Source organism: Balaenoptera physalus (assembly GCF_965194825.1).
Source record: "Balaenoptera physalus genome assembly, chromosome: 15".
NCBI classification, from domain to species: Eukaryota; Metazoa; Chordata; class Mammalia; order Artiodactyla; family Balaenopteridae; genus Balaenoptera; species Balaenoptera physalus.
Window position 1 is genome coordinate 82,525,132 of NC_138894.1, and position 21,559 is coordinate 82,546,690.

The window sequence follows — 21,559 nt, forward strand, 5'->3', positions numbered from 1 at the left end:
AGTAGTTGTGGCGCACGGGATTAGTTGCTCCACGGCATGTGGGATCTTCCCGGACCAGGGCTTGAACCTGTGTCCCCTGCATTGGCAGGCGGATTCTTAACCACTGCACCACCAGGGAAGCCCAGCCATTTTAAATTACTTCCAATTCCCAAGCGTGCCATGCTCCTTCATACTTTTTATTTGCTTGGTATACTCCCCACAGTGTGCTCCCCCAACTTGAAGACTCAACTTGGACATCAGTGCTCTAGGGAACCTTTGCTGCCCACTGGTTCCCACCAGATGCCCTTATCCGGGCTAATTGTCTTGTGTACGTGGTGCCTCCAGTCCTTCCCTCCCCCAGAGACTGTCTTATTATCTGTTTTCCAGGTTCCTAATACAGAGTAGATGCTCAATAAGTATTTGCTGAATAGATTAATGATTAAATGTTTGAATGAGTGAACAAATTTGGTGTGTTATGGAAACTACAAGTGACTGTAACTAGCCACTTATGGCATAACTCTTTTTTCAGTGATAACGGATGTCAGAGGGGCCTTAAAATTTAGTTTTGGGGTTTTTTTGGTAGAAATTACCAGTATGTACCCTTCTGAATAGGATTTCGTTTTTGTTGCCTTTTTTTTTTTTTTTTTTCAGAAATACAGAAGTAGAACATAGTTTTTCAGTGAAGAACAGCAGCTTAGAGCTAGACGTAGATATAAAGATGTGTGTGTGTATACGCTTATAAATGTATATGTGTATATACACATATATACACACATATACATATTTATATATACATAGGTGGTGTATATATGCTTATGTGCCCATACGTATGTACACATATGTGTGCATATGTACACATTTGTATGTGTATATACATATATGTGTATGTGTGAACATGTGTGTGTGTATGTGTATCAGGGATTGGTACAGATCAATAGTCAATAAGCATCTTAGTAATGCCTCAAAGGAAGCTCTGTCTCCATCCAGCCTGCTTGCTGTCACCTGAAGTATGATTGTAACACCTCCCCACTGAATCAGCACACTCTCCTGCTACCTGGAGCCTATTCCTAGAAATGTCATAGACACTCTCAGGGTTCTGATAACATTTCATCTGCTACATTAAGAAGCAGAGTCCATCTGAATCATCTTTGCATACATCCAACAAACATGTCCCATATGCCTAACATGTGGCTGTATGAAAACTATTAAGTGTATAATGAATGGTTACTAGTTACTCAGTGATTATGTCTCAGTAACTCTTCCTTGCCCTCATCGGCCAACTCTCCAGTGTCCATCTCAACCTCAACATACACAACTTTGCTGGCGAGTCCTTTTAGTGAATCATGGGTGATGTATCACACCAGGCTCTCCCTACATGGGTTTCTTTCCATCAGATGCCAAGGTTCGCTCCCATAAACCATGAAAGCTCACTGCCTTGAGAGAGCCACTCTCTGCAAGGAGCCTTGGGACTCGCTTATAGGGCCAGGTGCAGGGGCTGTTTTCAAAGCATTACAGGTTGCTGGTGTCATATCTGTGTTGGGAGGGGAAGTGTTTTCTAATAAAATGTTTTTGTCTTGTCTTCTAGCTTACATTTTACTATGGTACTATAGATGCTTGGTGTCCAAAAGAGTACTATGAAGACATGAAGAAGGATTTTCCAGAAGGAGATATTCGGCTCTGTGAGAAAAAAATACCTCATGACTTTATCCTCTATTTTTACCAGGAAATGGCAGACATGGTAGCTGACTGGCTAAAGGATGATCTGTCCAAAATATAAATCCTGACACAAGGAGCAAGCACTGACAGCTAGTACATAAAGCCAGTAGGTGTACTTAGTAGTAAGTAGTATACTTAGTAGGTAAATGTTTAATTTTAATGTTGGATATTAGAAGAGAAAAAAAGTGAGACCCTCTTGGCTTAAAAACTATCAGCTCCCAGCTCCCCATGCTACAGACTGAAATAAATACAGTTGATCAATATTCCATAGGATTAACAACACATTTTCCAAGACTCAGGGAACACAGTGATCTAAACAAAGTCTCTTATGTTTGCACGAGATGCCCAGTGGCACCATACAGTTTACTTTGGTAGGCAAGATCCTTGCAGACAAAAAGAAATCTAAATTTAGTTGATTTATAATTGAGTTACAATGTAGAATAGATTCCTCTAGAGAAAATTATGAAAGACCTACTAGAAAATGTAAGAGACCGGTGAATGTTAAGTGTGTAGCCGGATATGTGAAGCATATGAGATCATGAGAAGGATACACTCAAGTCCAGTAGCAAGAAGTGATGAGCAGTGGACCTGGGTCTCTCTTAAGGACAGAAGCTGAAGGTCAGCCCAGACTAACTTTGCACAGGTGTTGGCTGAGATCATCAGAATCAGACTGGATATCAGAACAGCCTGCACACCCCACCTGTTACTACCTTGCAGCATGTTTCCAACCACCAAGTCAGCCTTCTGTCTGGCCGCCAGTGGCACAAGCCCCAGCAGAGCCAGTGGCAGGGGAAGCACTGCTTGTCTCCTTTCCCGAGGAGTGTGACTTCCCGGTCTGCCTGCAGTAGTCAGCAAATAAAGCTCGTCAGACATTCCTCTGGTCAACTAACAGCTAATAAGAGTTACTGAAGGATCCCGATTTCTGCCTTCCTCCACAGATAGCCAGCAAGCTCTGGCTGTGAGCTCCCTGCAGGCTCCTCTTCTCCAGAGCCAGGGTGGGGAGGCCCTAGGCTGTCCCAGTTCAGCCTTGTACCTGCCACATGCAACTGCCCCTTCTGTGATTTTTTTCAGTCAGACTCCGCTGAGGACCAGCAGTGAACCAAGTACTATAAAGGCATTGTGGATAGATTGTTAGCTACATTATGATTCTTTTCTTCTGAAAATCTTCTGGTAAGTAATTTTTGAAAGGGCATCTTTAAATTGCTGAATAGAGAATTACCATAAATGATTTCTCCATTAGTTTTGTTAGTTGGAAAGAAATTGTTTTACTAATGAACCAAAACAACCCATTAAATTATGTGAATTCACCCTCTCTGGGCACCTTGAGGTCCAGTAAAGAAGAAACTTGTTCTCTGGCCTAGAGTGGGCTAACAATATTGCTTCCTTCCCTAAATTGACTCAATCCTGGGACCTTAGGAGCCAGTAAGTCCCGCTGACTGCAGAGATGGTTGATGATAGATAGAAACATTCCATTTTCTCCTAGAGGAAATCCCTCATGGTGTCCCATTCGTTAAGGACAGTGGGATGTTGTCCTTCTTCTCAAAACCTAAAGCCCCCTGATGAAAGATTCACCTCTGATATGCTGCCAACCCAGTGGTGAGCGTTGTATGAGTTATGACCCTTTGGCGTGGCTTCTGTGTCAGAGCAAATGACTTCTCAGAGGGGAGGAGCCAAGCTCCAGGCAAGCAGTGCTCTTGGCCCCAGAAAGGAGCCAGTAGATGCCTAAGCCACTGGGGCAAGGCTGCATACAGAGTCCTTATTGGCAACTGTGTAGGGAGACCTTCTAGAAATCTGATGTTAGGAGCTCGGTCTCATGGCTCTGAAGTGCCTTGCATACAGGAGATGCTCAATAGTACTAACCCGAAGCACTTAAGCAAGTACTGGGTAAATCATGCCACTGGAATGAAGAATAACATGCCCAGCTTTTCTTTTAGCGTTACTTTACAACATTACTTCCTATTTCAGGAGTCCACGTGTATGGAATTATATCTGATAAACCACAGGCTACCAGAGCTTAAAAAATGATAAGAAGTAAAATGATAAAGTAAATTTCCTGTTTATCATCTAAGCACCAAATGAATTTTCAAAATAAGTGTTTTACCCGCACTTTCTGACCTTGCCTGGCCTGATCTCTGTGTGTTGGGGGAGGAGGGGTACAATCTTGGCATCCTCCTGAGTTAGACTCGGGTCAGAGTCTCTCTGTTAAATTGAAAAGCCACTTTCTCAGTGCTTCTTTTAGAGAAGGAAGAATCAGATTTCAGGAGATTGAAGTTCATTTTATTTCATTAGGAATTAAGCAAAAATGTTTCCGTGCATATGTATGAGGTGATAGGGTATGTGAACTCTGGAGGCCTTACTGTCTGTGTGATTTTAGACAACTTCATCTAATTTCTCCATGCCTCAATGTCCTCATTTATAAGATAGGATTAATAATAATATGTACCTCATATTGTTGAAGAATTCAATGGGATGATTAAATGAAAGCATTTAGCACAATGCCTGACTAAGAGTATCTTCTCAATAAAGACTGGCTATATTAATAATAATTATTATTAAACATCATCATAATAAAAAATAAAAGACTAAAGTTGGTAAGCAGTGGATGAAATCCATTTTCCAGAAGCATTTCTGCCTGTATATCCCAGTCAGCCACTTGAATGGCCCTTGTCAAAGATTTAATAACTTCATCTGGAGTTATCTAGGGCTGAATGAAAGGCCTAAACTGGAAATCATGACCATTTGTTCCCAGTCTGCTCTGGACCGTGGGGGAGAATCTCCAGAGGCAGCCCCAGTGGCTTTTCGTGGCCAGGTGTCCAAGGCAGCAGCCCTCTCACCATTGGCCTCTCCACTCCACCCTTGGAGAGCCAGTGACCTCCAAAGGCTTGATTTTTCAGTATCCTACATTATATTAAAATTAAATTTAATTCCAGACGTGAGGAGACACAACAACTTAATGTAATACCTGATTCTGGATTAGATGTTTTTGTTATTAAAAAAAAACTGTTAGGACAGTTTGCAAAACTTCATTGAATGGGATCTGAAGAGTAGATGGGAATAAGAGACCAATGTTAATTTTCTGATTTCACTGGTTGTATTGTGGACAAGTAGGAAAATGTCCTTATTTGTACTGAAGACACACAAGTGTCAGGGAGCCATGGGGCATTATGTCAATTTACTCTCAAATGGTTCAGAGAAAAAAAAAGTTCTTTGTTCTTGCAACATTTTTGTAAGTTTGAGATGATTTTGAAATGTATACGAACAATTATTTAAAAAAAAAAACAAAAAAACACACTCTCCTTCTGCATCTGTCTCTTATTGCTTCTTTTCCAGAAAGTGAATTACTTCTTCTAGGAAGTAAATGAAGACAGGGGTTCAAATCCTGGATCTGTCATTTATCAGGTTTGTGATGTTCAGAGGCTTAACCTCCCTGAGCCCTCTCCTTCACTCCCCCACTGGCCCTCATCTACAAAAGTACTTGCGTTAGCTTTTGGACTTCGGAAGGGTTTTTGTTTGTCTTTAATGGGGTCAAATGAGGTCTTGCATATAGTATTTAGCACCCTGTCTGGTAGATGCTCTATTAAATGGTACCTAAAGGAGAAGGATAGCAAACTTGTTTGTCTTTTACACTCTCTTCTCTTTGGTGCAATGGAGGACTCCTCGATATCCCAGCTTCTGCAGTGTTTCACCCAGCCTGAAATTTGATTCTAATCGTCTCAGCGTTTCTGGTTCATATTGGTGAAGGAGGCCACTCGCTCACCTGATACAGCTTTCTGACCCCAGGCCATTGCAGGCCTCCCACACACAGCCCAGGACACCCAAACATCCCCTCGAGGAGCTTATATAGTCCTTTGAAAAGATGTAGGAAGCAAAGTGTTTCTTAAATAACACGAGGCATCATCTTTGTTCCTGGCCCCCTCTTGCCAGAGAGAAGAGACGTCCTTGGGCTTCTCCTTTCCTTGCTGGGTGGGGCCTAAGGAGCGGGCAGTGCCTGGGACTGAGTGAGCTCTGTGAACTGGTACATCTCTGAGGACTTGAGGCAGAAGCTCTCCTGTAGGAGTGCCGAGGACAGGGAAGATTTCCGTTCCCAAGGGGCTGAGATCCCTGCCTCTGTGCCCTGGAGGCGTAGGGGAGTGATCACAGTGGCCCACGTGGGGAGCCGATGTGGGACATGGGTCTGTCCTCTCCAGCAGGCTGAGGGCATCTCCAGAGCAAAACGGTGAGGGCCGGAGAAGGCTCCGGGTTGCCGCAGTTCTGTAAAGAGGAAACTGCTGGAGGGAGGGTGTGGCAGGGCTGCTCCTCGTGCCAGAAGGACAGGCAGAACTTGGGTGGGTTTGGAAGAGAAGAGAACAAGTCCAGAGAAAGAATGTGCTGCTCACCCTGCACTTTCACAGCGTCTCATTCAGGCCTCACAGTCGTGTGTTACCACGAGGGTGCCAAGCGGGTGACGTGCTCAAGACCTCACAGCTACTGAGTGACAGCTGGGCTCTGCCCCAGCGACACGGCTTCAGCCCTTCCCATGCACCGTGCTGCCGCCTGAAGGGGACAGCGAGCAGGCCGCCAGAGGAGGGGAGGCTTGGGGAAGGGGTCACGCGAGGGCCGGCGAAGGCCAGGTTGTCAGGGGAAGGGAAGAGGAGAGGGTTGGGAACAACTGAGGAGCGTCAGAAGAACAGAGGATACAACAGACACGGCTTTGGGGTGGGGGTGCGTATCAAGCAGCAGCCTGTGCGGGTCAGAGCTGGGGCTGAGTCCCGCATTCCGGTCTCGGCAGCTTTGCTACGGCCACCGGGTGCTCCAGACGCACTTACTTCCCTCTGCTCCTGCAAACTTGTGCTGTGCCCTGAACCTTTGGGATCAACCGCTCCAGCTTTGAGAGTTCCCGTGCCTCGACCCTTCCCCAAAATACAACCGCTTCTGCCCCACAGAGTGGCCTCTCTCTCTCTCTCCCCACCTCCTCTGTCTCTGTGTCTCTCTCTGTCTCTCTGTCCTCTCTGTCTCCCTCTCTCTCTCTCTCTGTCCTCTCTCTCTGTCTCTCTCTGTCTGTCTCTCTGTCTCTGTCTCTCTGTCCTCTCTGTCTGTCTCTGTCTGTCTCTGTCTCTCTGTCTCTGTCCTCTCTGTCTCTCTGTCTCTGTCTCTCTGTCCTCTCTGTCTCTGTCCTCTCTCTCTGTCTCTCTGTCTGTCTCTGTCCTCTCTCTCTGTCTCTCTGTCCTCTCTCTCTCTCTCTCTGTCCTCTCTCTGTCTCTCTGTCTCTCTGTTTCTCTGTCTCTCTCTGTCTGTCTCTCTCTATCTCTCCCCCCTCCCTCCCTCCATCTGAACCCTCACGGTCCCCTGGTCATGTCTCTATTTTCTCAGGGCTTATAGAATAGGGCCTGTCACACAGAATAGTCAATAAATATTGTTTCCTAAATTAATAAAAGTTGCTTCCATAGGCAGCAACATAGCATAGGTTGCCTAATAGGCAACCTCTCCAGAAATACAGTTCCCTCAGTCAGTCAGACTATCAGGGAATCACATCGCTGGGACTCCTTCCTTGTCCCTCAAAACTGAATACGTAACTGGACGTATGACATGGACTTGCTATTTTATCCCTTAAGCATTTCCTCAGCCTTGCTCTGCACAGTTGGGTCAGACAGATTCCAGGACATAGACTGTTCACTATCTGGCACTAGCAAGGCCACGGCACGTCGTGGCCCATTCTTCAGCCCGTCCTGCTGCAACTGTTACTTCCATTCTTCTATGATTAGAAAACCTCTGGAGTTTGGGTATTAGCAACTACCAAGTATGCGGTTATTATTTGTTGAGCGCTAACCCTGTGCAACACCCCAAGTGGGAATTACAGCAACAATACACGAGAGCCCGCTCCGGGACAGCAGAGCGTTTTCATTTTGTATCGCATTCCTCAGACACTCTGGCAGAGGGGCTGTGCTGACCTCCCCACACTGGGACAGACTTCCTTGCTGGGAGGGTCTATGGGAAAATTCCTCTTCCCGGGGATGGGAATGTGACCCTGTGACTGGGCGTCCATGACAGCCAGGAGTGCGGTGCACCTGCAGGGCCTCCCTCCCTCACAGAGCGACCAGGATCCCACCTCTGCAAACCCACTCTGCTCGGGCTTCGCAGAACATCTGGGCTTCCTCCCGCTGGCCGCGGCTGCAGGGCCATGCACCTGCATGCGATTAGGGCTCAGCAGACGCCCCCAGCCTCACGGTCGGCGGCTGCACACTGGTGACACGTCACAACGGATGAGTTTCTCCCCAGATCACTGTTCCTTCAGAGCAGAAGAGCTTCCCGGGGGCACGGGAGCACAAGGCATCCACAACCAGGTCAGGCAGCTCTGCCCTCAGCAGGGCAGCAGTTGGTGGCATCTTTGCTTTTACCTGCCTTGGAGTGAGCAGAGAGCGGGCATTCCAGGGCATACCAGGGCCGGGGGAGCGGAGAAGTCAATCTTCGCCTCCTTTTAGCATCAATCGTTGCAGGGCCTATAGACCGTCTCGCGTCAGTGTTCGGGAAATAGGATAAAATTTTAAGTGCCACCCCTGACTTTGCTTTCTCCTTGTAACAAGCCCTTCTCAACTGAAAGTGTACTCCTCTAACCACAGAATTCCGGGGTAGGTCAAGTGGAGAGTTAAAAATAAGAAAATGAAGAACTGACCAAGGATTGTTAAAGCAAAGCAATGTAAGACTTTACACTTTTCAGTGGCAGAGTCATAAAGCTTATACGTTTACAGCAACCTGCCAAATGAGTGAGTTACAAGGTGCATTTTTATTCCAAAGAAAGAGACTTCTTTATTTGGTAGTAATGAAAGTAAGAAGCAAAAAGGGAGCAGACTTTCTTGATTTACCTTTCACCAGAGCAGGACACATGACCAAGGGGACAGGCATTAACACCCTGCAGGAGCATTGGATTACAGCGGACGTGTGCTGCCATCACTCTGCGAAAAGGTGTGTCACACTGGCCCGATCCATATCCCAGAGGAGGTGATCCTGGTAACAAGTCATTAGTGAGGGCAAGTCCTTGTCATCTTGCCACAACTGCTGTTCCATCACTTATCCTCTCCCACAAATACTTAGGAACAGATGAAATAGCTTTCTCCTTCAACTATAGGAAACAGGTGTGAGAGCCAGGGCAGTAGTGGAAGGCTGTGTGGTCGGTCCTCTCTTGCCTGGTGTAGGAGAGATGCTGAAGGAGCCAAGACAGCATCACAGAGCACAGATCTTTGTACTCGTCCAGAAGAATACTGAGCAAAAGTATCCTGCCAAATTCGCTGTAGGACTTTGTTGGTTTCCCTAGAATATGTAATTGGCCTTGCAGAGGAAGCTGCTGCAGTTGGGCTTCTGCCACTGGAATTCAAAGGCACAACTGTGGCCTCCAGAGTGGGAGTGCTCAGGCTTTCTGGATCCTGCAGCAGCCTGATATGTCTGAAAACAGAAAACCTTTCCACTCACACTGTGCTTGGAATGACAACGATCACTCATTACAAATGCCAGCGCTCGTTTTCCAAAGAGAAAATGTTTTCCACTGCATTTTGGCCTCCTCCCCCGAACCCAAGCTGGATTCTCCTACCTTCCCATGCAGTGTCTTCATACGGTGTGGGGCTGCACAGCGTCCTATGCAGTGTCACACCAGTCACAAAGACCCAGGAAGCAGCAGCCCCATGCCTGGGGCCCCCATCCTCCTGGACTTAGAGCCTGAGGTGTTTCAAGGGGGAGTGGTCAGCTTAAAGACTTATGGGCCCGGAACCCCTGTTTCAATGCAGTCACTCCTAACGCCTCAGTGGTTGGCTGTTGTTCTTAACATGGGAAGGCCGGATCTCAAAAAGTAGTTCTTTAAAGACCAGTCGGGAGCAGTTTTATCAATAAAATATTTAATCAACTTATCTGTACAAAATATTAAGATGGTTAATGAAGAGTACACAAGCATGTTTAACAAATATATACTGCTATATCATTGTCAAGAAAAATAGAGATTGCTGTTTTACAGTTCATTTACATTTCATTATGTACATCTATTTAAATTTGAGAATACATATACACAGTGGATTTGTACCTGCCCTCGAAGAGTTCCCTGCTGGCCGGCCTGGGCACGGGGGCAGCGTTCTCGACGTCAGCTTGCACTGCCCAAATGGCCAAGCAGGGCAGCAGGGAGCTGGCCCGATCTCCAGCCCCCAAGCCTCAGAGTTCTGCCCTGGCCGAACCAGAGCTGGAAAACAGGTGACAAAGGAGATTCCAGCTTGTGTTAAATGAGTTTAAAAACCTCTCCCCCTTTCCCATCTTACTCCCAAGCCAAGCTGAGAAATACTGTGTCATTGCAAAATGAAAGGGACTTCTATCCCTCCCCCCAAATAATTAATTTTGTCTTCAGCTGCTGAGGGAATGGCGTGTCATTGAGCTGTGATGGCATCACCGTCACTTCGAGTTTTGCCCATTTCCTTAAAATCACAGTATTGGAGTTGGAGTGTGTGTGTTTGTTAAGGGGCAGGGTGTCCATCACGTCAGATGCCGCTGTCCACCCAGGGCCCGCTTAAACAGCACCGCAGGTAAGCTGGTGCAGGACTTCTGCAGAAGCCTTCACGGTGAGAAGAACTGCTTCTTTATATATTAAAAAAAAAAAAAAATCTATCCAAACTTTTCAGAATCCCTTATTGTCATCTGCTAAAGGACAAGTAAAAATCGTAAAAAAAAAAAAAAAAAAAATGTAAAAAATCATTAACTTTTCTTTTTGGGGTGAAATATTTGCAGCTAAAAGACCTAAAGTGACTTGATTATGATTCTTTGTCGTAAAGAACATAAAAGCTGTTCGCACTACAGCATAAAGCGAAATACCAAAAACGAAACAAAACGAAACAATGACTCTAAGGATGCTGGTATTCAATCCGTGATTGATCCAGGTGGAGCGTGACCGAGAAGTTCCCCTCTCCAGAGCCTCTGTTCCTGGCTTGGAACTTGAGTATTTCCCAGCCAGAAAACACATTTTATCACGAGCTTGCTTTCTCCCTGAACTATATCATCACTTTCGAAACAGAAAGCTGAATGGCTGACTTTGCTCTGACTCTGACAGGTCCTGACCCAGAAATATAAGTTGCAAAGAAATAAGCCCGACTCATGCGTGCACTCCTTCCTCAAGCCAGCCTGCTCACCTCAAGCCAAGCTGCTGCTGCCCTGAGCCACGGGGATACGTGCATCTTTTTCTGCCCTTGGCAGCCTTCAGTCACTCAGAGATAAACATGCAGACAAGGAAAGGCCTTCGACACACCTTGTCAGTGCTTTTCAGACCCACTCACCCCACTGAAAAATCCGGGTGAGGGCCGCTCAGGGGTGTGAGGTCTGAGAGAAAGCAGGCTCGTCAGAAAGAATGTACAAGAGGCACAAGTTGTGTGCAGCTGCACTGAACCACCAGCTAGAGGCTGCCCTTCCCCATCCTGCGGCCCAGGGAACGTGCTCAAGGGAGATTCAGCCTGTGTGCTTCCGATGGGTTTGTGTTTACCTCTAATTACGCAGGACCCCTGTGAATAAGCCTGGCAGGGTGGGAGTCTTGTCTCTGTCAGCCACGAGCACACCTCAGCCCCAGAAGTCTCAGCCGAGGTTCTAGATTCTGGCAGCCAAGTGTCTGAGCAGAGTCCAGCTGGGAGCAGACACCTCGCGCCGCCTCTAGATGCAGTAACCGCTTGTCGGTGGAACAGCACAGCGACGAAAAGAAGTGGCTGCAAAGGAGACAGCCGCTGGCCCACCCCCGCCCGGCCAGATCTCCAGTCACAGCGCCACCACACTCCTGCTCGCCTGCATCTTAAAAGACAGTGAAAAAGAAATGCAAAAGCTAAACGGCTGGCCGCGTCCCAGAAGGTCTGTGCCACCAGGCCTAAAGGTGCCTGGGACTTGACCATCAGAAGCTTCTCCGTGTTTTTCAGACAATTTATTTCACATCTCATTACTGACTTAGAAGATAAAAATTTCTGCACTGCCCTAAACTAGCAGGAGGAAGTTCATCAGGAAAAAAGAGTGAAAACTGTGCTTCATACACCAGCAGGCTAAGCTGCCCTGCTTACAGACTTACCTGCCTGCAGAAACACCTCTCAGGAAGCTGCCGCGAACACTGCAGCCCTCTTACGTGTAGGGGGGTGCGTGTGAGAGAAGCCAGTCCTTTCTTCTGCCAGCACAGCACACACAGTATATACCAGAATGTACTAGAAGGGGCCTGTAGGACTGCTCCCGGAAGGTCCGCACAGGCAAAGAAGCGGACCACCGCTCACTGCTTGTGCTGCTCTGGGGATGCATTTGCACTTTTCAACAACTGTAAGCATGACTTGAAATGCAAACTAATTTTTCAACAACCTCACACCCTTCAGTTCCACCCTGGGAGGCCTGCATGGCTCTGCTGTAGCCGCTGCTGTTGCCATGAAGCCCCAACGCGATCACTGCCTGCAGCTAAGCCCCAGGCCCGGGGCACCCACGGCACCCAGGGTGCCGGCAGTTGCGGGGCAGGTGGAAGAGGCTGAGCTCCGGGTGCACAAACGGCACGAGCAGAGAGCAGCCCTGAATGAGTGACCAGCCCGTGCCGCAAAGGTCAAATGCTCGATCAGCCCCTCTGACTGACTAGGCTGACTTCAGCCCTCTCCCTGCAGTTGCGTCCAGGCAGGTGGCTCTCTGCAAGCCTGCGATGTGGCCCTCCTGGAAAGAACAGGCTTCTCTCGCCTAAAGCCTCTTTGCAAGTTAACCGTTTGTGCAGTTTTCAGCTCTGGGCACAGATTAAAGTCCAGGACGGCACAAAGGGAGGCAGAAGGCTGCTCCAGTAAAGGGCCGGAAGGCTCCAGGTACCAAAGGCCAAGCTATCTGAAAAATTAGAAGTAACATCTTTTTGCCCCCTCCTTTCTAGTGTTTCTTAGTGTTTAACTCTGCCATCATTTTCCAGGGCCTAAAAAAGAAGAGAAAGAGTAGCTCTTCTGGTACCTGGCCCTGGGTTGCACCCCCGGCAGCTGGGCCGGACGCGGGCGTGGCAGTGACGTGGCTGAGGGGCGGGTGGGGACCTGGCGGAGCAGTTCACCCTCAGGCAGGCTGGCTTGCCTCATCCAGGGACTCTGGGACAGTCTGGCTCGCCAACGAGACACAGCCTCTTCTTTCGTCTGCCCCCACAGAGGCACCAGCAGCGTGGGAACCTGCCCAAGACCGAGTGTGGCTCTACCCACCCCGTGTGAGCCCAGGCAGACCTCGAGCAGGGCTGGCAGCGCCCCTCAGCTGGGACACAACGTGAGAAAGGTCGTGACTTTGGTGAGCTGAGCCCTAATGCCCCCCCAAGATCGTGGCCTCCCCCGCGCCTGCCTTGCCCCAGGGGGAAATCAAAGCACCATCCAGGAAGCACCAACAAAGGCTAAGAGTGTAATGAACACACGCACACACAGGCAAAAGCTGCAGCACTTGTGAGAGCGGCTTTGGGACTGGGTCTGAGGGAACCTTCTCCAGAAAGTAGCATCTGCTCTGCCTTTGTGATGTGAGTGGGCTCTGGGGACAAAGGAGAATCCCAGAACCACGGGACCTGAGCGCTCCTCATCTTATAGGAGCAGCAGTTGAAGCTCTGAGCAGGGTGGTGGCTTCTCCAGAGATGCCTTGTGGAGCGGCCTTCCTGCGGCGGCCATGCCGGGTGGGGCAGTTCAGTCCTGGGTGTGAGGAGCCCATGGCGGGCTCGGCCCCCAGCGCCGCCTACAGCCCCTCAGAGGGGTCTGGCTACCTCCCATTCCCACTGCCCTCTAGCTGTTGGGTTCACTCAGCCGCTGCCTCTTCCCTCCCCAGGCCAGGCCCTCTCTGAGAGGACGATGCCGGCCCCTGGCCCCTTCTAACTGCTGCCTTCCAGAGCCTCCCAGCCCACCCGGCATCGCCCAGAGGCCCTCTGGCCCGCAGCCCACTGAGCCAGCCCTGCTTTCTGGACCTGCAGGAGATTCTGTGTCCTGAGAATCATTTGTGGCCCAGAGATGGCTGCAGTGCTTTCTCTTCCTCTCACTGGATTTTCTGGAGACCACATTCAAGCAAGGGAAGAGTCTGACTTTTTCTGTGCACAAGCTGCTCTTGAAAAGCATTCAGTTTTTCTCCCTGCTTTAAGAAGAAGATCAGTCTACAGTCCATAGTTATTTTCTGCTTTGAGTTTGAATGAAATTGAGAACAGGATAAATGACTTGTAGGATTTGAATTCCACTTGGATTACACCCACAAGGTGGTCAGTACTCTCGAGCACTGGTAGAAGCGAGGTTTCTGCTCCTGCTGACACCTCCGAGAGCCGTCAGGGGGGAAGTCATCGCACTGGGGTTTGATGGGTGACTCGCCAATCACACAATCCACTCCTCTTCTCCCTCCCGTGCCATGTTAGCAATAAAATGCCACGACAGGAGGGCGAAGGGGAGCGTGTACTCGATGAATGGCACAGCTCAAGCCTGCTTCCCCAAGCTGAGCTGACAAAGCCTGCCACCCTCTCCGGAGGGCCCAGCCCCCCTGACTGGAAAGCCAGAATTCAACCAGGCAAGCCTTGTGGCATCGGTGGGCACTGCCACCCGCCAGTGCAAGGGTCGCCCTTGGTACGGAAGTCTGGCTTCAAGCAGCAGTGACCAGACTGCCTGGGGGTCTGGCAGACCTGGCACCTACCCCCTGAGGGCCCCAGCTGGCCTGCCCTGTGCTCCCCAGGCAGGGATGCCAGACCTCCCTCTCTAGCAGGAAGAGTAGTTTGAATGATCTCAACTAGCAGTACAAGATTCTCCCCCAGCAAAATGGAAAATGTGATTTACTTTGAGAGGAATACGTTGGTGACCACAGGTGAGGAGGGGAGAGCCACCTTCGCTCGCAGTCCTGACACACTCCGTCCCTGCTTGTCAACAGCCAGCTCTCCCACCCCTAGGGATGGGAGATTCCAGCTGGGTGATTCGGCCCCGCTCCCCGCTGCCTAGAGGACAGACAGACGGTACACGGCACTACCAACTGTGCAGGCGGAACACGCTTCTCCACATCTTGACAAAGCTACTCAAACCACAGCTCTGCAGCAAAAACCTGTCTGCCTCCACACGTGATGGCCCTTTTGCTGTCTTTTTTACAAAGCACAGCACATCATCCCCTCCATTCACCTGCTTTTAACTCTGAGACACCAGAAGCCTGAGATGGGCCATGGTGGTCCCTGGGGTTACATGCAGCTCTGGAGGAAATCTAGGAGGCATTCCTTTTATGTGATAAAGAACACACTGAGGGCATCAGGGGCCATCGAAGGAACCGTCACTGACCAAGGACAGCGTCCCCCAGCCAGGGGTGCTGCCTGGGCTCAAGATGCAGGGAGACGCCCCCCTTCCACCGTCAATTACAACGCCCCTTGGGAGAAGCAAGTCAACAGAGGAAACAGAAAACGAACATTTTTTTTCCTGCCATAAAAAGCTCAGGCTAAATCAAGACATTTCTTCCTCCCAAATTGTTTTTCCTAGTTACTAAAAAAGTATCAAATGTTTGCTTTTGTCCAAAGATATTATATATCCTAGAATTTCTTCAAAATAATATTTAGCTATAGTTTTTCAGCTCCCTTTCTAAAACTTCTAATACCACAAGTTTTAATACTTTAGTGCCATTTAAAAAATTCTTCATTATGACAGGTATCAGAGCAATCACCATGCAATTATTATTGGAATCATAGTTTAGAAAAGGAGAGTGCGGCTTCCCTGGCAAAATTCGTAAATGTTTGCCCAGTCATTGAAATCGGATGGGAGTGTACCATGGCAGCCACTTCGGGATTGTGTTATTTGTTCGTTTGAACCTGAAGGGACTGTTGCATTTTCAGGTTATGTATAGCTACTCACACAGCCACAGCATATAAATTCACATGATAAGTGTGCTTTCTCCTCCTTCGGGGGAACTTTAAAGGATAAAAAGGACTCAGGTGGGACCCTTAAATAAATTAGCTGTATCTAAATCTTTCAACTTTCTCTTCCTCTCTTAAGAGTGTAATCACTGAGAATTAAAATTTGTATAAATTGTCTTGGACCTTAGCATCCAAGACAAGAAGGGCAAGATGAATGCCTCTTGGGGACCCTAAAGGAGAAAGCCCAGCACAGCCGTAAACGGGAGGACCCAGGAGGGCTGCAGCGTTTCTCAAGGAAGCCCTCGGAGCCCCAGACAGGTGGAATCCAACTTGTTTCTCTTCCCTCTCCCAACCATTTACACAGGCCACAGAGGACTCCCAGGCAGAAATGAACCAAATAAGACAACGAAGTCTGGCATGTTCGACCTCCCTTTTACATGGACAGACACTCCTACCATCAGCAAGAATCCTGGGAGCGAAATACAGAGACTGGGGGATAGGCTTCCACCTCAGGCCCCCATACCACCGCCCTTCTAAAGGGGCCACAGCAGCCGAGCTGCAGATGCCCTTCCACGGAGCAAGGAGGGGAGGGGCCAACCTGCCTCCTGCTCTGAACCACTGGGTTGTGGGGAGTTGAAATCTCACAAAAGCACTTTTGTGTGGCTTCGCTTCCCATTACTATCACACTGCCAAAAACTACAGCAACAATACAGTGAAAGCACATAAAAGCCGACACAGACTTGATAGCTAAGCACAAGCACGTGTTGGCCACTCGAGGGCACCATTTGGAGGGGGCTGTGCCTACCTGGCAGACAAGCCCCAGTCCTCTGCAGGAGTCTGCCCCAGGACACCTCCGGGCCTCTTTCAAACCCAAGGAGCCTCCTCCCAGCTCCTTAGGAAAACCTCCTGGCAGGTCTCTAGGGAAAGCCATAGCGCCCCCCTTTCCCCATCCCCAGACATTGCACTAGCTTCCTCCTGCGCGCCCCCAGTCTACCCAGCTTAGGAGCTGCAGAAACTGACAGATGCCACGCACCCCCGACCCGATGACATGTAAGGTCAGACTGGCGCTTTAAAACCTCTCCCCCATCTCACCTCCCCACTCCGAAAATTTTCTTTCCACTTTCTAGATCATTCCCAATTGGAATTTGTATTTTTTAAAAAAGGTGGTGCTGACCGTTGCAGAGATCTGGGAAGCTCCACAATGCAGTCTTTCCGACAAATGTTCCTTTTCAAAACCGGGAGAATGTTAGACTTTGAAAGTTCAAGGGAAAAGATAAGGCCTTTTGCAGCGGTTCCTCCCCAGAATAAATGGCCCCGATGCAACGCAAGCCTTCGGAAAGGGCATTACAGCGCTTCCGTCGATCTCAGGTGCAACACCGGGAACTCTGCCCCTCAGCGGGCCGTGCCCCACACTCAGCCAGAAACAAAAAGGGGTGAAATGAGACTCAAGTATCCCTTTAGCTCCCCCATTCTGAAGCCCCCAAGTCCCTAACCCGTTTCTACCCGATTTGGTGCCAGTTACTGTAACAGCAATGCAAAGCCATCCTCTCCCAAAAGGGGGCGGTGGGCGCAATGGTGATCTGTTTGCAAAATACACATGACTGTGACATTCGGTAGCGTCGAGGTCATCTCTCCCCAGGGCTTTCGGATGCTTCCACCGTAAATGTGCGCATGAGTGACGAAGTGTGTGGGTGTGAGTGTTGGTGTGTGAACGTGCGCTCTCCCTCCTCCGTGCGGCCGCCGGGCCAGACTCCGACACGCACCCACGCTAGGTGACAGGCTCGGCCCGAAGCTGCTCTCAGCGGGGAGTCCGTGGTGGCGCGGCTGCCCCCTCCGTGGCCCGGCCTGGCCCGCATGCTACCTGCAGCCGCACGCCTCCACCACCATGTCCTCGTATTGCTTGTAGACCACGTTGTTGGCGGCGTCGATGTAGAGGATGCTGATGGGGCTGAGGCGCGCGGGCACGCAGCAGGAGGCCGGCGCGGCATCCGGCGCCATGGAGTTGAGCAGCGTCTGAATGATGGCATGGTTGGTGGGCTCAAGGTGCGAGCGCAGCGGGAAGTCGCAAACGCCCTCGCAGTGGTACGCTTCGTAGTCCAGCGGCGCGATGATCCAGTCGTCCCAGCCCAGCTCCTTGAAGTCCACGTGCAGGGGCTTGCGGCTACAGCGGCTCCGGCCCCTGCGCCCGTGGCTCCGGCCCTCGCCCCCGCCGCTGCCCTGCGCTACCCGAGTCCCGGCCAACGCCGTCCGCCGCCGCCTGCGGCCGCCGATGACCGCCATCGGCAACCCCATGTCAGGTCCCTGTTCCGGCGGCGGCTCCGCTGCCAGTGCGGCCCCGAGCGCGCGGGCCTGGGCGCGGATCTCTCGGAACAGGCTCTCCTTCCTCTGCGTGCGGGAGGAGACGACCAGCAGCGCGCGCTCCTCCGCCGCCGCTCCGCCTCCGCCCCGCGAGTCGAAGCCCAGCAGCCGCAGTGCCAGCGGGACCGGCGCGGGACCCGCCACTCCGCGCAGCAAGAGGCAGAACGCGCGGGTGGCGCGCGGCTCCCGGCGGTGGCGCCGCAAGGCGTCCGCCACGTCGAACACCTCCCAGCGCGCGGCGTCCAGGGGCTCGGCGGCCCGGGAATGCAGCAAGCGCGGCGCGCGCGCGGCGCTGGGGCACGTGGACAGCAGCAGCAACGGGGGAGTCGCGCTGCCGGGGCCCCGCTCCGGAGACTCGCGGCGCAGCACGCGCAGCTCCGCGCCCACCACCTCGTCGGCGTCGGGAAGGCTGGACACGTCGAACAGGAAGTTCAGGCCGGTCTCGGCTGCTGATTCGTCTGCAGGGGACGGGCAGAGACAGAGAAAGCGGTGTGAGAGCGAAGCCGGCACGCCTGGCCGCGGGGCCTCCTAACTGCAAATCGCCCAACTGCCCTGGACGTGAGAACAAGGCTCGCTGGAGCCGGCGCCTGCCTGGGCGTCTCGGCTCCAGCCGGAAAGCCGCCAGCCTGGTCCAGAAGAAAGGGAGCCTTAGGTTCAGATTATCTGGATCTGGGTTTTGGTTCATCGAGCCAAACGATTTCCTACAACCCACGGACATCAACTGAACGCACCCCCGCGCCCGAGACCAAGACTTAAGGCCACTACAGTTCCGCTGCCTGCCCCAGAGCCATGGGTTTTCGAAGACTAGGTCGGAGGCCAGATTTTCGGCCGGTGGCGGAAAGAAGGCCCGGTGGGCGCATCAGAAGTCGTGCGCCTCTTCAAGACCTGGAGGCCAGGCCGGCCGCGGTAAGGGGACTGCTCGTTATGGCCCTGCTTAGCCGCCAAGAGAGCCTCGGAGCCCCGGCTGTGCGAAAACGGAAAATTCTTGTCCCCTGTAAACTGCTTTTGCTACCTCTCTTCCCCAGCCCAGCCTGGACATTCCAGCCGGCCACAATCTCCCATGCAGGCGCAGGCGGGGGCTCGTCTAGAAGGGGAACGCGCCCTCAGGGCTGCAGAGACCCTTTAGTGCCTCCAGCCTCCTCGCTTTGCTGAAGGGGAACTGAGGCCCATATTAGGGGCCCGGCTCAGCCCCTGGTCGCGATGGGGAACTCCAGGCTCAGCTTCTCCCAGTGTTTCCGCCACCTCCGACGGAGGGGAAAGGCGGCAAAGGAGCGCAAGCAAACTTCTGGGAAGGGTTTGAGGCAGCGGAGACTGCCTTACTGCAGTGAGGGCAGTGAACCGAGTGAGGTCTCCCCGCCAGTACCCTCTGGTCCCCTCGCAGACTTATTCTTTCCCTCCGTTACGACTCAACTCGGGCTTTGGGATTTTACTTCTGGTTGTGGGCACTTTTTTCTTTTGGGGCTCAGAAAGGAAAAAAGAGTTGAAATTCCACCAAGCAGCAGATAAGGAGCTCCCTTTGAAGAAGGTCATATGGTTTCGTTTTGCCCCAAACGCGAAGAGACTGTGCAGACTCCCCCCACTATTGGAGATTTGCTCACCAACCACAGATGCCAAGCCATCGACTCCTGGGGTCTGAAATCTGGGTGCTGCTGGTGACCTCAGGCAGCCCTGCTCCAAGCTGAGGCTCAGGGTGGAGAGGGAAGCAGGAGAGGTACTGGGCAAATGCTCCCCACCCCTCCCCCATGCTTTCTCCCAAGGCCTTGCTCGCTGCCACACTTTCTCTGAGCTTCTCCTGCAGCCTCTCTCAGCTTTGAGATGCTGCCACTGCATCCTCTCCCTCCAGAGGGAGGAAGGAGAGGCAGCCTTACTAGCCTTGCCAACCAAGCAGAGCTCCCCAGGAAAGGATTTAGCTCAGGCTGAGACTACTGAAGGCCTAACTCGACCTAAGAAAGAACATCTGGTGCCTCTACAAGCTTAGGGCCCTGCACATCTCACCTCTCCCACAGCTGGGAGCCCACTCAGCAGTGTTAGGGCTGGGGCCTTCCCTGGCTCTGTACACCAGGACTCGGGCTCCCTATGAGTACCCTAGCATCCCATCCAGGATGCATGCCAGGCCCTCGGAGAATGCTTGAAAGTTCCCACCAGACTATAAGGCCATTTGGGCCCAGGATGCCCCTGTATCCCAAATAAAGCAGTCTGTGTAGACATTATGTGTATGTTGGAGGGGACGAGAGATTAGATCACTGCCCCGCCTCTACCTGCTTTCCCAGGCTAGGGTCGGGCATATACAACCCCCAGTGGCTCCCAGGCAGGACCTGGATTGCAGCAGCACTTACTTTCCGGCCCTATTTGCCTTTCGTTCCTTTCTGCCTTCCATGCTGAGTCTCTGGCTGGATAGAATTAAGGCCGAAATTACTTGCATTTCCGCCTGAAATTAGTTAAATTTTCCCTATCTGTCTGTTTTAATGGCTTCAATAGAGATTAATAAAATCCAGATGACACTCACCAACCACCACAGTCTCACCCAAGTCCTACCTTTGGAGGGCCCAGGGCGTAGTAAGGTGGGGTACTTGGTCTCAGAGAGGCCTGCATTCCTGCAGGGTCGCTGGCCCTCCTCTCCTCTCTACACAACCGGAGTCCTTCACCCCTGGCTCCCCCAGGGGCCCAGCACAAGGCAGGCACCCATAGCTACACACCTCTACCCAGACGCAGCCTGCTGAGCAGCGCCCTCCCCATACCTGGTGATGCCACCAGCCTCTCCAGAGCCATTTACTTTAGTCTGATGCCTGCTGTGTCCCGCATTCCCCTCCGTTTCCCCCAGTTTGTACGGCCCCCTTAAGACTGGGAACTGCAGAGCAACGAAGCAGCCGCCTCCACCACCACTGCGCAGTCCCTCTGGGCCGGACCCCCTCCTTGCTTCTCCGGATCTCCAACACAGCCTGCCTCCTCGAGGGGACCCGCCGGCCGGCAGGGCCAAGGCAGCCCGGCGGAGGGACGGGCTCAGCCCTCCGGGGCCGGGCGCTGCAAGCTGCCGCGGCTCTAGCCACAGTCCAGGCGCTGCGGGTTCGGGTGCGTGGGCCTCGGCGAACTTTCTAACACCTGAGGCTGGGATGTGCGGGGACCGAGGGCCCCCGAATGGAATGGTGCCGGGGCAAGGCTCCGGCGGTGACCTCAGCCTAGGACCCGACAGGATGGACGGGCGCAGTGGAGGTGTGAGTACCTTGGGTCGCCTTGTCTGCGAAGCCGGTGATTGTGTCCGCGCGGCCGTGGCGGCCAGAACCCGAGGTGGAGGCGGCGACTGCCCCGGCCGGAGCCCTCCCGGCCAGGCTCCGGTAAAGCGACATCATGAACTGGTGCGGCACCACCGAGCCGTTCCTGAAGCCGGAGCCCGCGGCGCGGCGCGCGGCGCGGGGCCCGGGAGCCGCGGCGGCCGGGGCAGCGGAGGCGCCCGCAGTCGCGGCGAGGGTCCTCCCGCCGCCGCCGCCGCCCCCCGGACTCCCGGTCGGCCCTGCCCCCGCCGCTCGCAGCACGGCGGCCGCTTCGAGCCCGTCGCGGGGGCGGCAAGCGCTCAGCAGCCAGAGGCACAGCGCGGCGGCCGCGCTCAGGTCCATGGGCTCCGAGGGCCAGGCGGGCGGGCGGCGCGGGCTCCGTGGCTTCGGGAAGTCCCCCGGCGCCTTTTGAACATAGTGTTTA

The 21,559-nt window shown here is 52.1% G+C and overlaps 2 protein-coding genes across 6 annotated transcripts in view; one reads left to right on the forward strand and one right to left on the reverse strand.

The window, feature by feature from the left end:
• LDAH (lipid droplet associated hydrolase) overlaps nucleotides 1–17,120 on the forward strand; it is a 105,215-nt gene extending 88,095 nt beyond the window's left edge. Inside the window, exons 7-9 of one of the 4 annotated variants that reach the window (XR_014254221.1) lie at nucleotides 1,565–1,801; nucleotides 5,026–5,094; nucleotides 8,256–17,120. Coding sequence is in view for 2 of the 4 variants with exons in the window: in XM_082427482.1 (XP_082283608.1) it covers nucleotides 1,565–1,756 (192 nt within the window). In the remaining 2 variants the exon portion in view is untranslated. Of the gene's footprint in view, nucleotides 1–1,564; nucleotides 4,988–5,025; nucleotides 5,095–8,255 lie in introns of those variants that run through there. The other 3 variants (XR_014254222.1, XM_082427483.1, XM_082427482.1) reach the window with 3 other exon arrangements.
• GDF7 (growth differentiation factor 7) lies at nucleotides 15,929–21,477 on the reverse strand (the record flags this gene model as incomplete). 2 transcript variants are annotated; one of them, XM_082427475.1, is made up of 2 exons in its annotated part: nucleotides 15,929–18,312; nucleotides 21,087–21,477. In XM_082427475.1, the coding sequence occupies 2 exons, from the start codon at nucleotides 21,475–21,477 to the stop codon at nucleotides 17,366–17,368; spliced, it is 1,338 nt and encodes a 445-aa protein (XP_082283601.1). In that variant the 3' UTR covers nucleotides 15,929–17,365. The 2 variants fall into 2 exon arrangements, with proteins under 2 accessions (XP_082283601.1, XP_082283600.1); XM_082427474.1 differs by having other exon boundaries at nucleotides 15,929–18,324.
• Nucleotides 21,478–21,559: the final 82 nt, after the last annotated feature.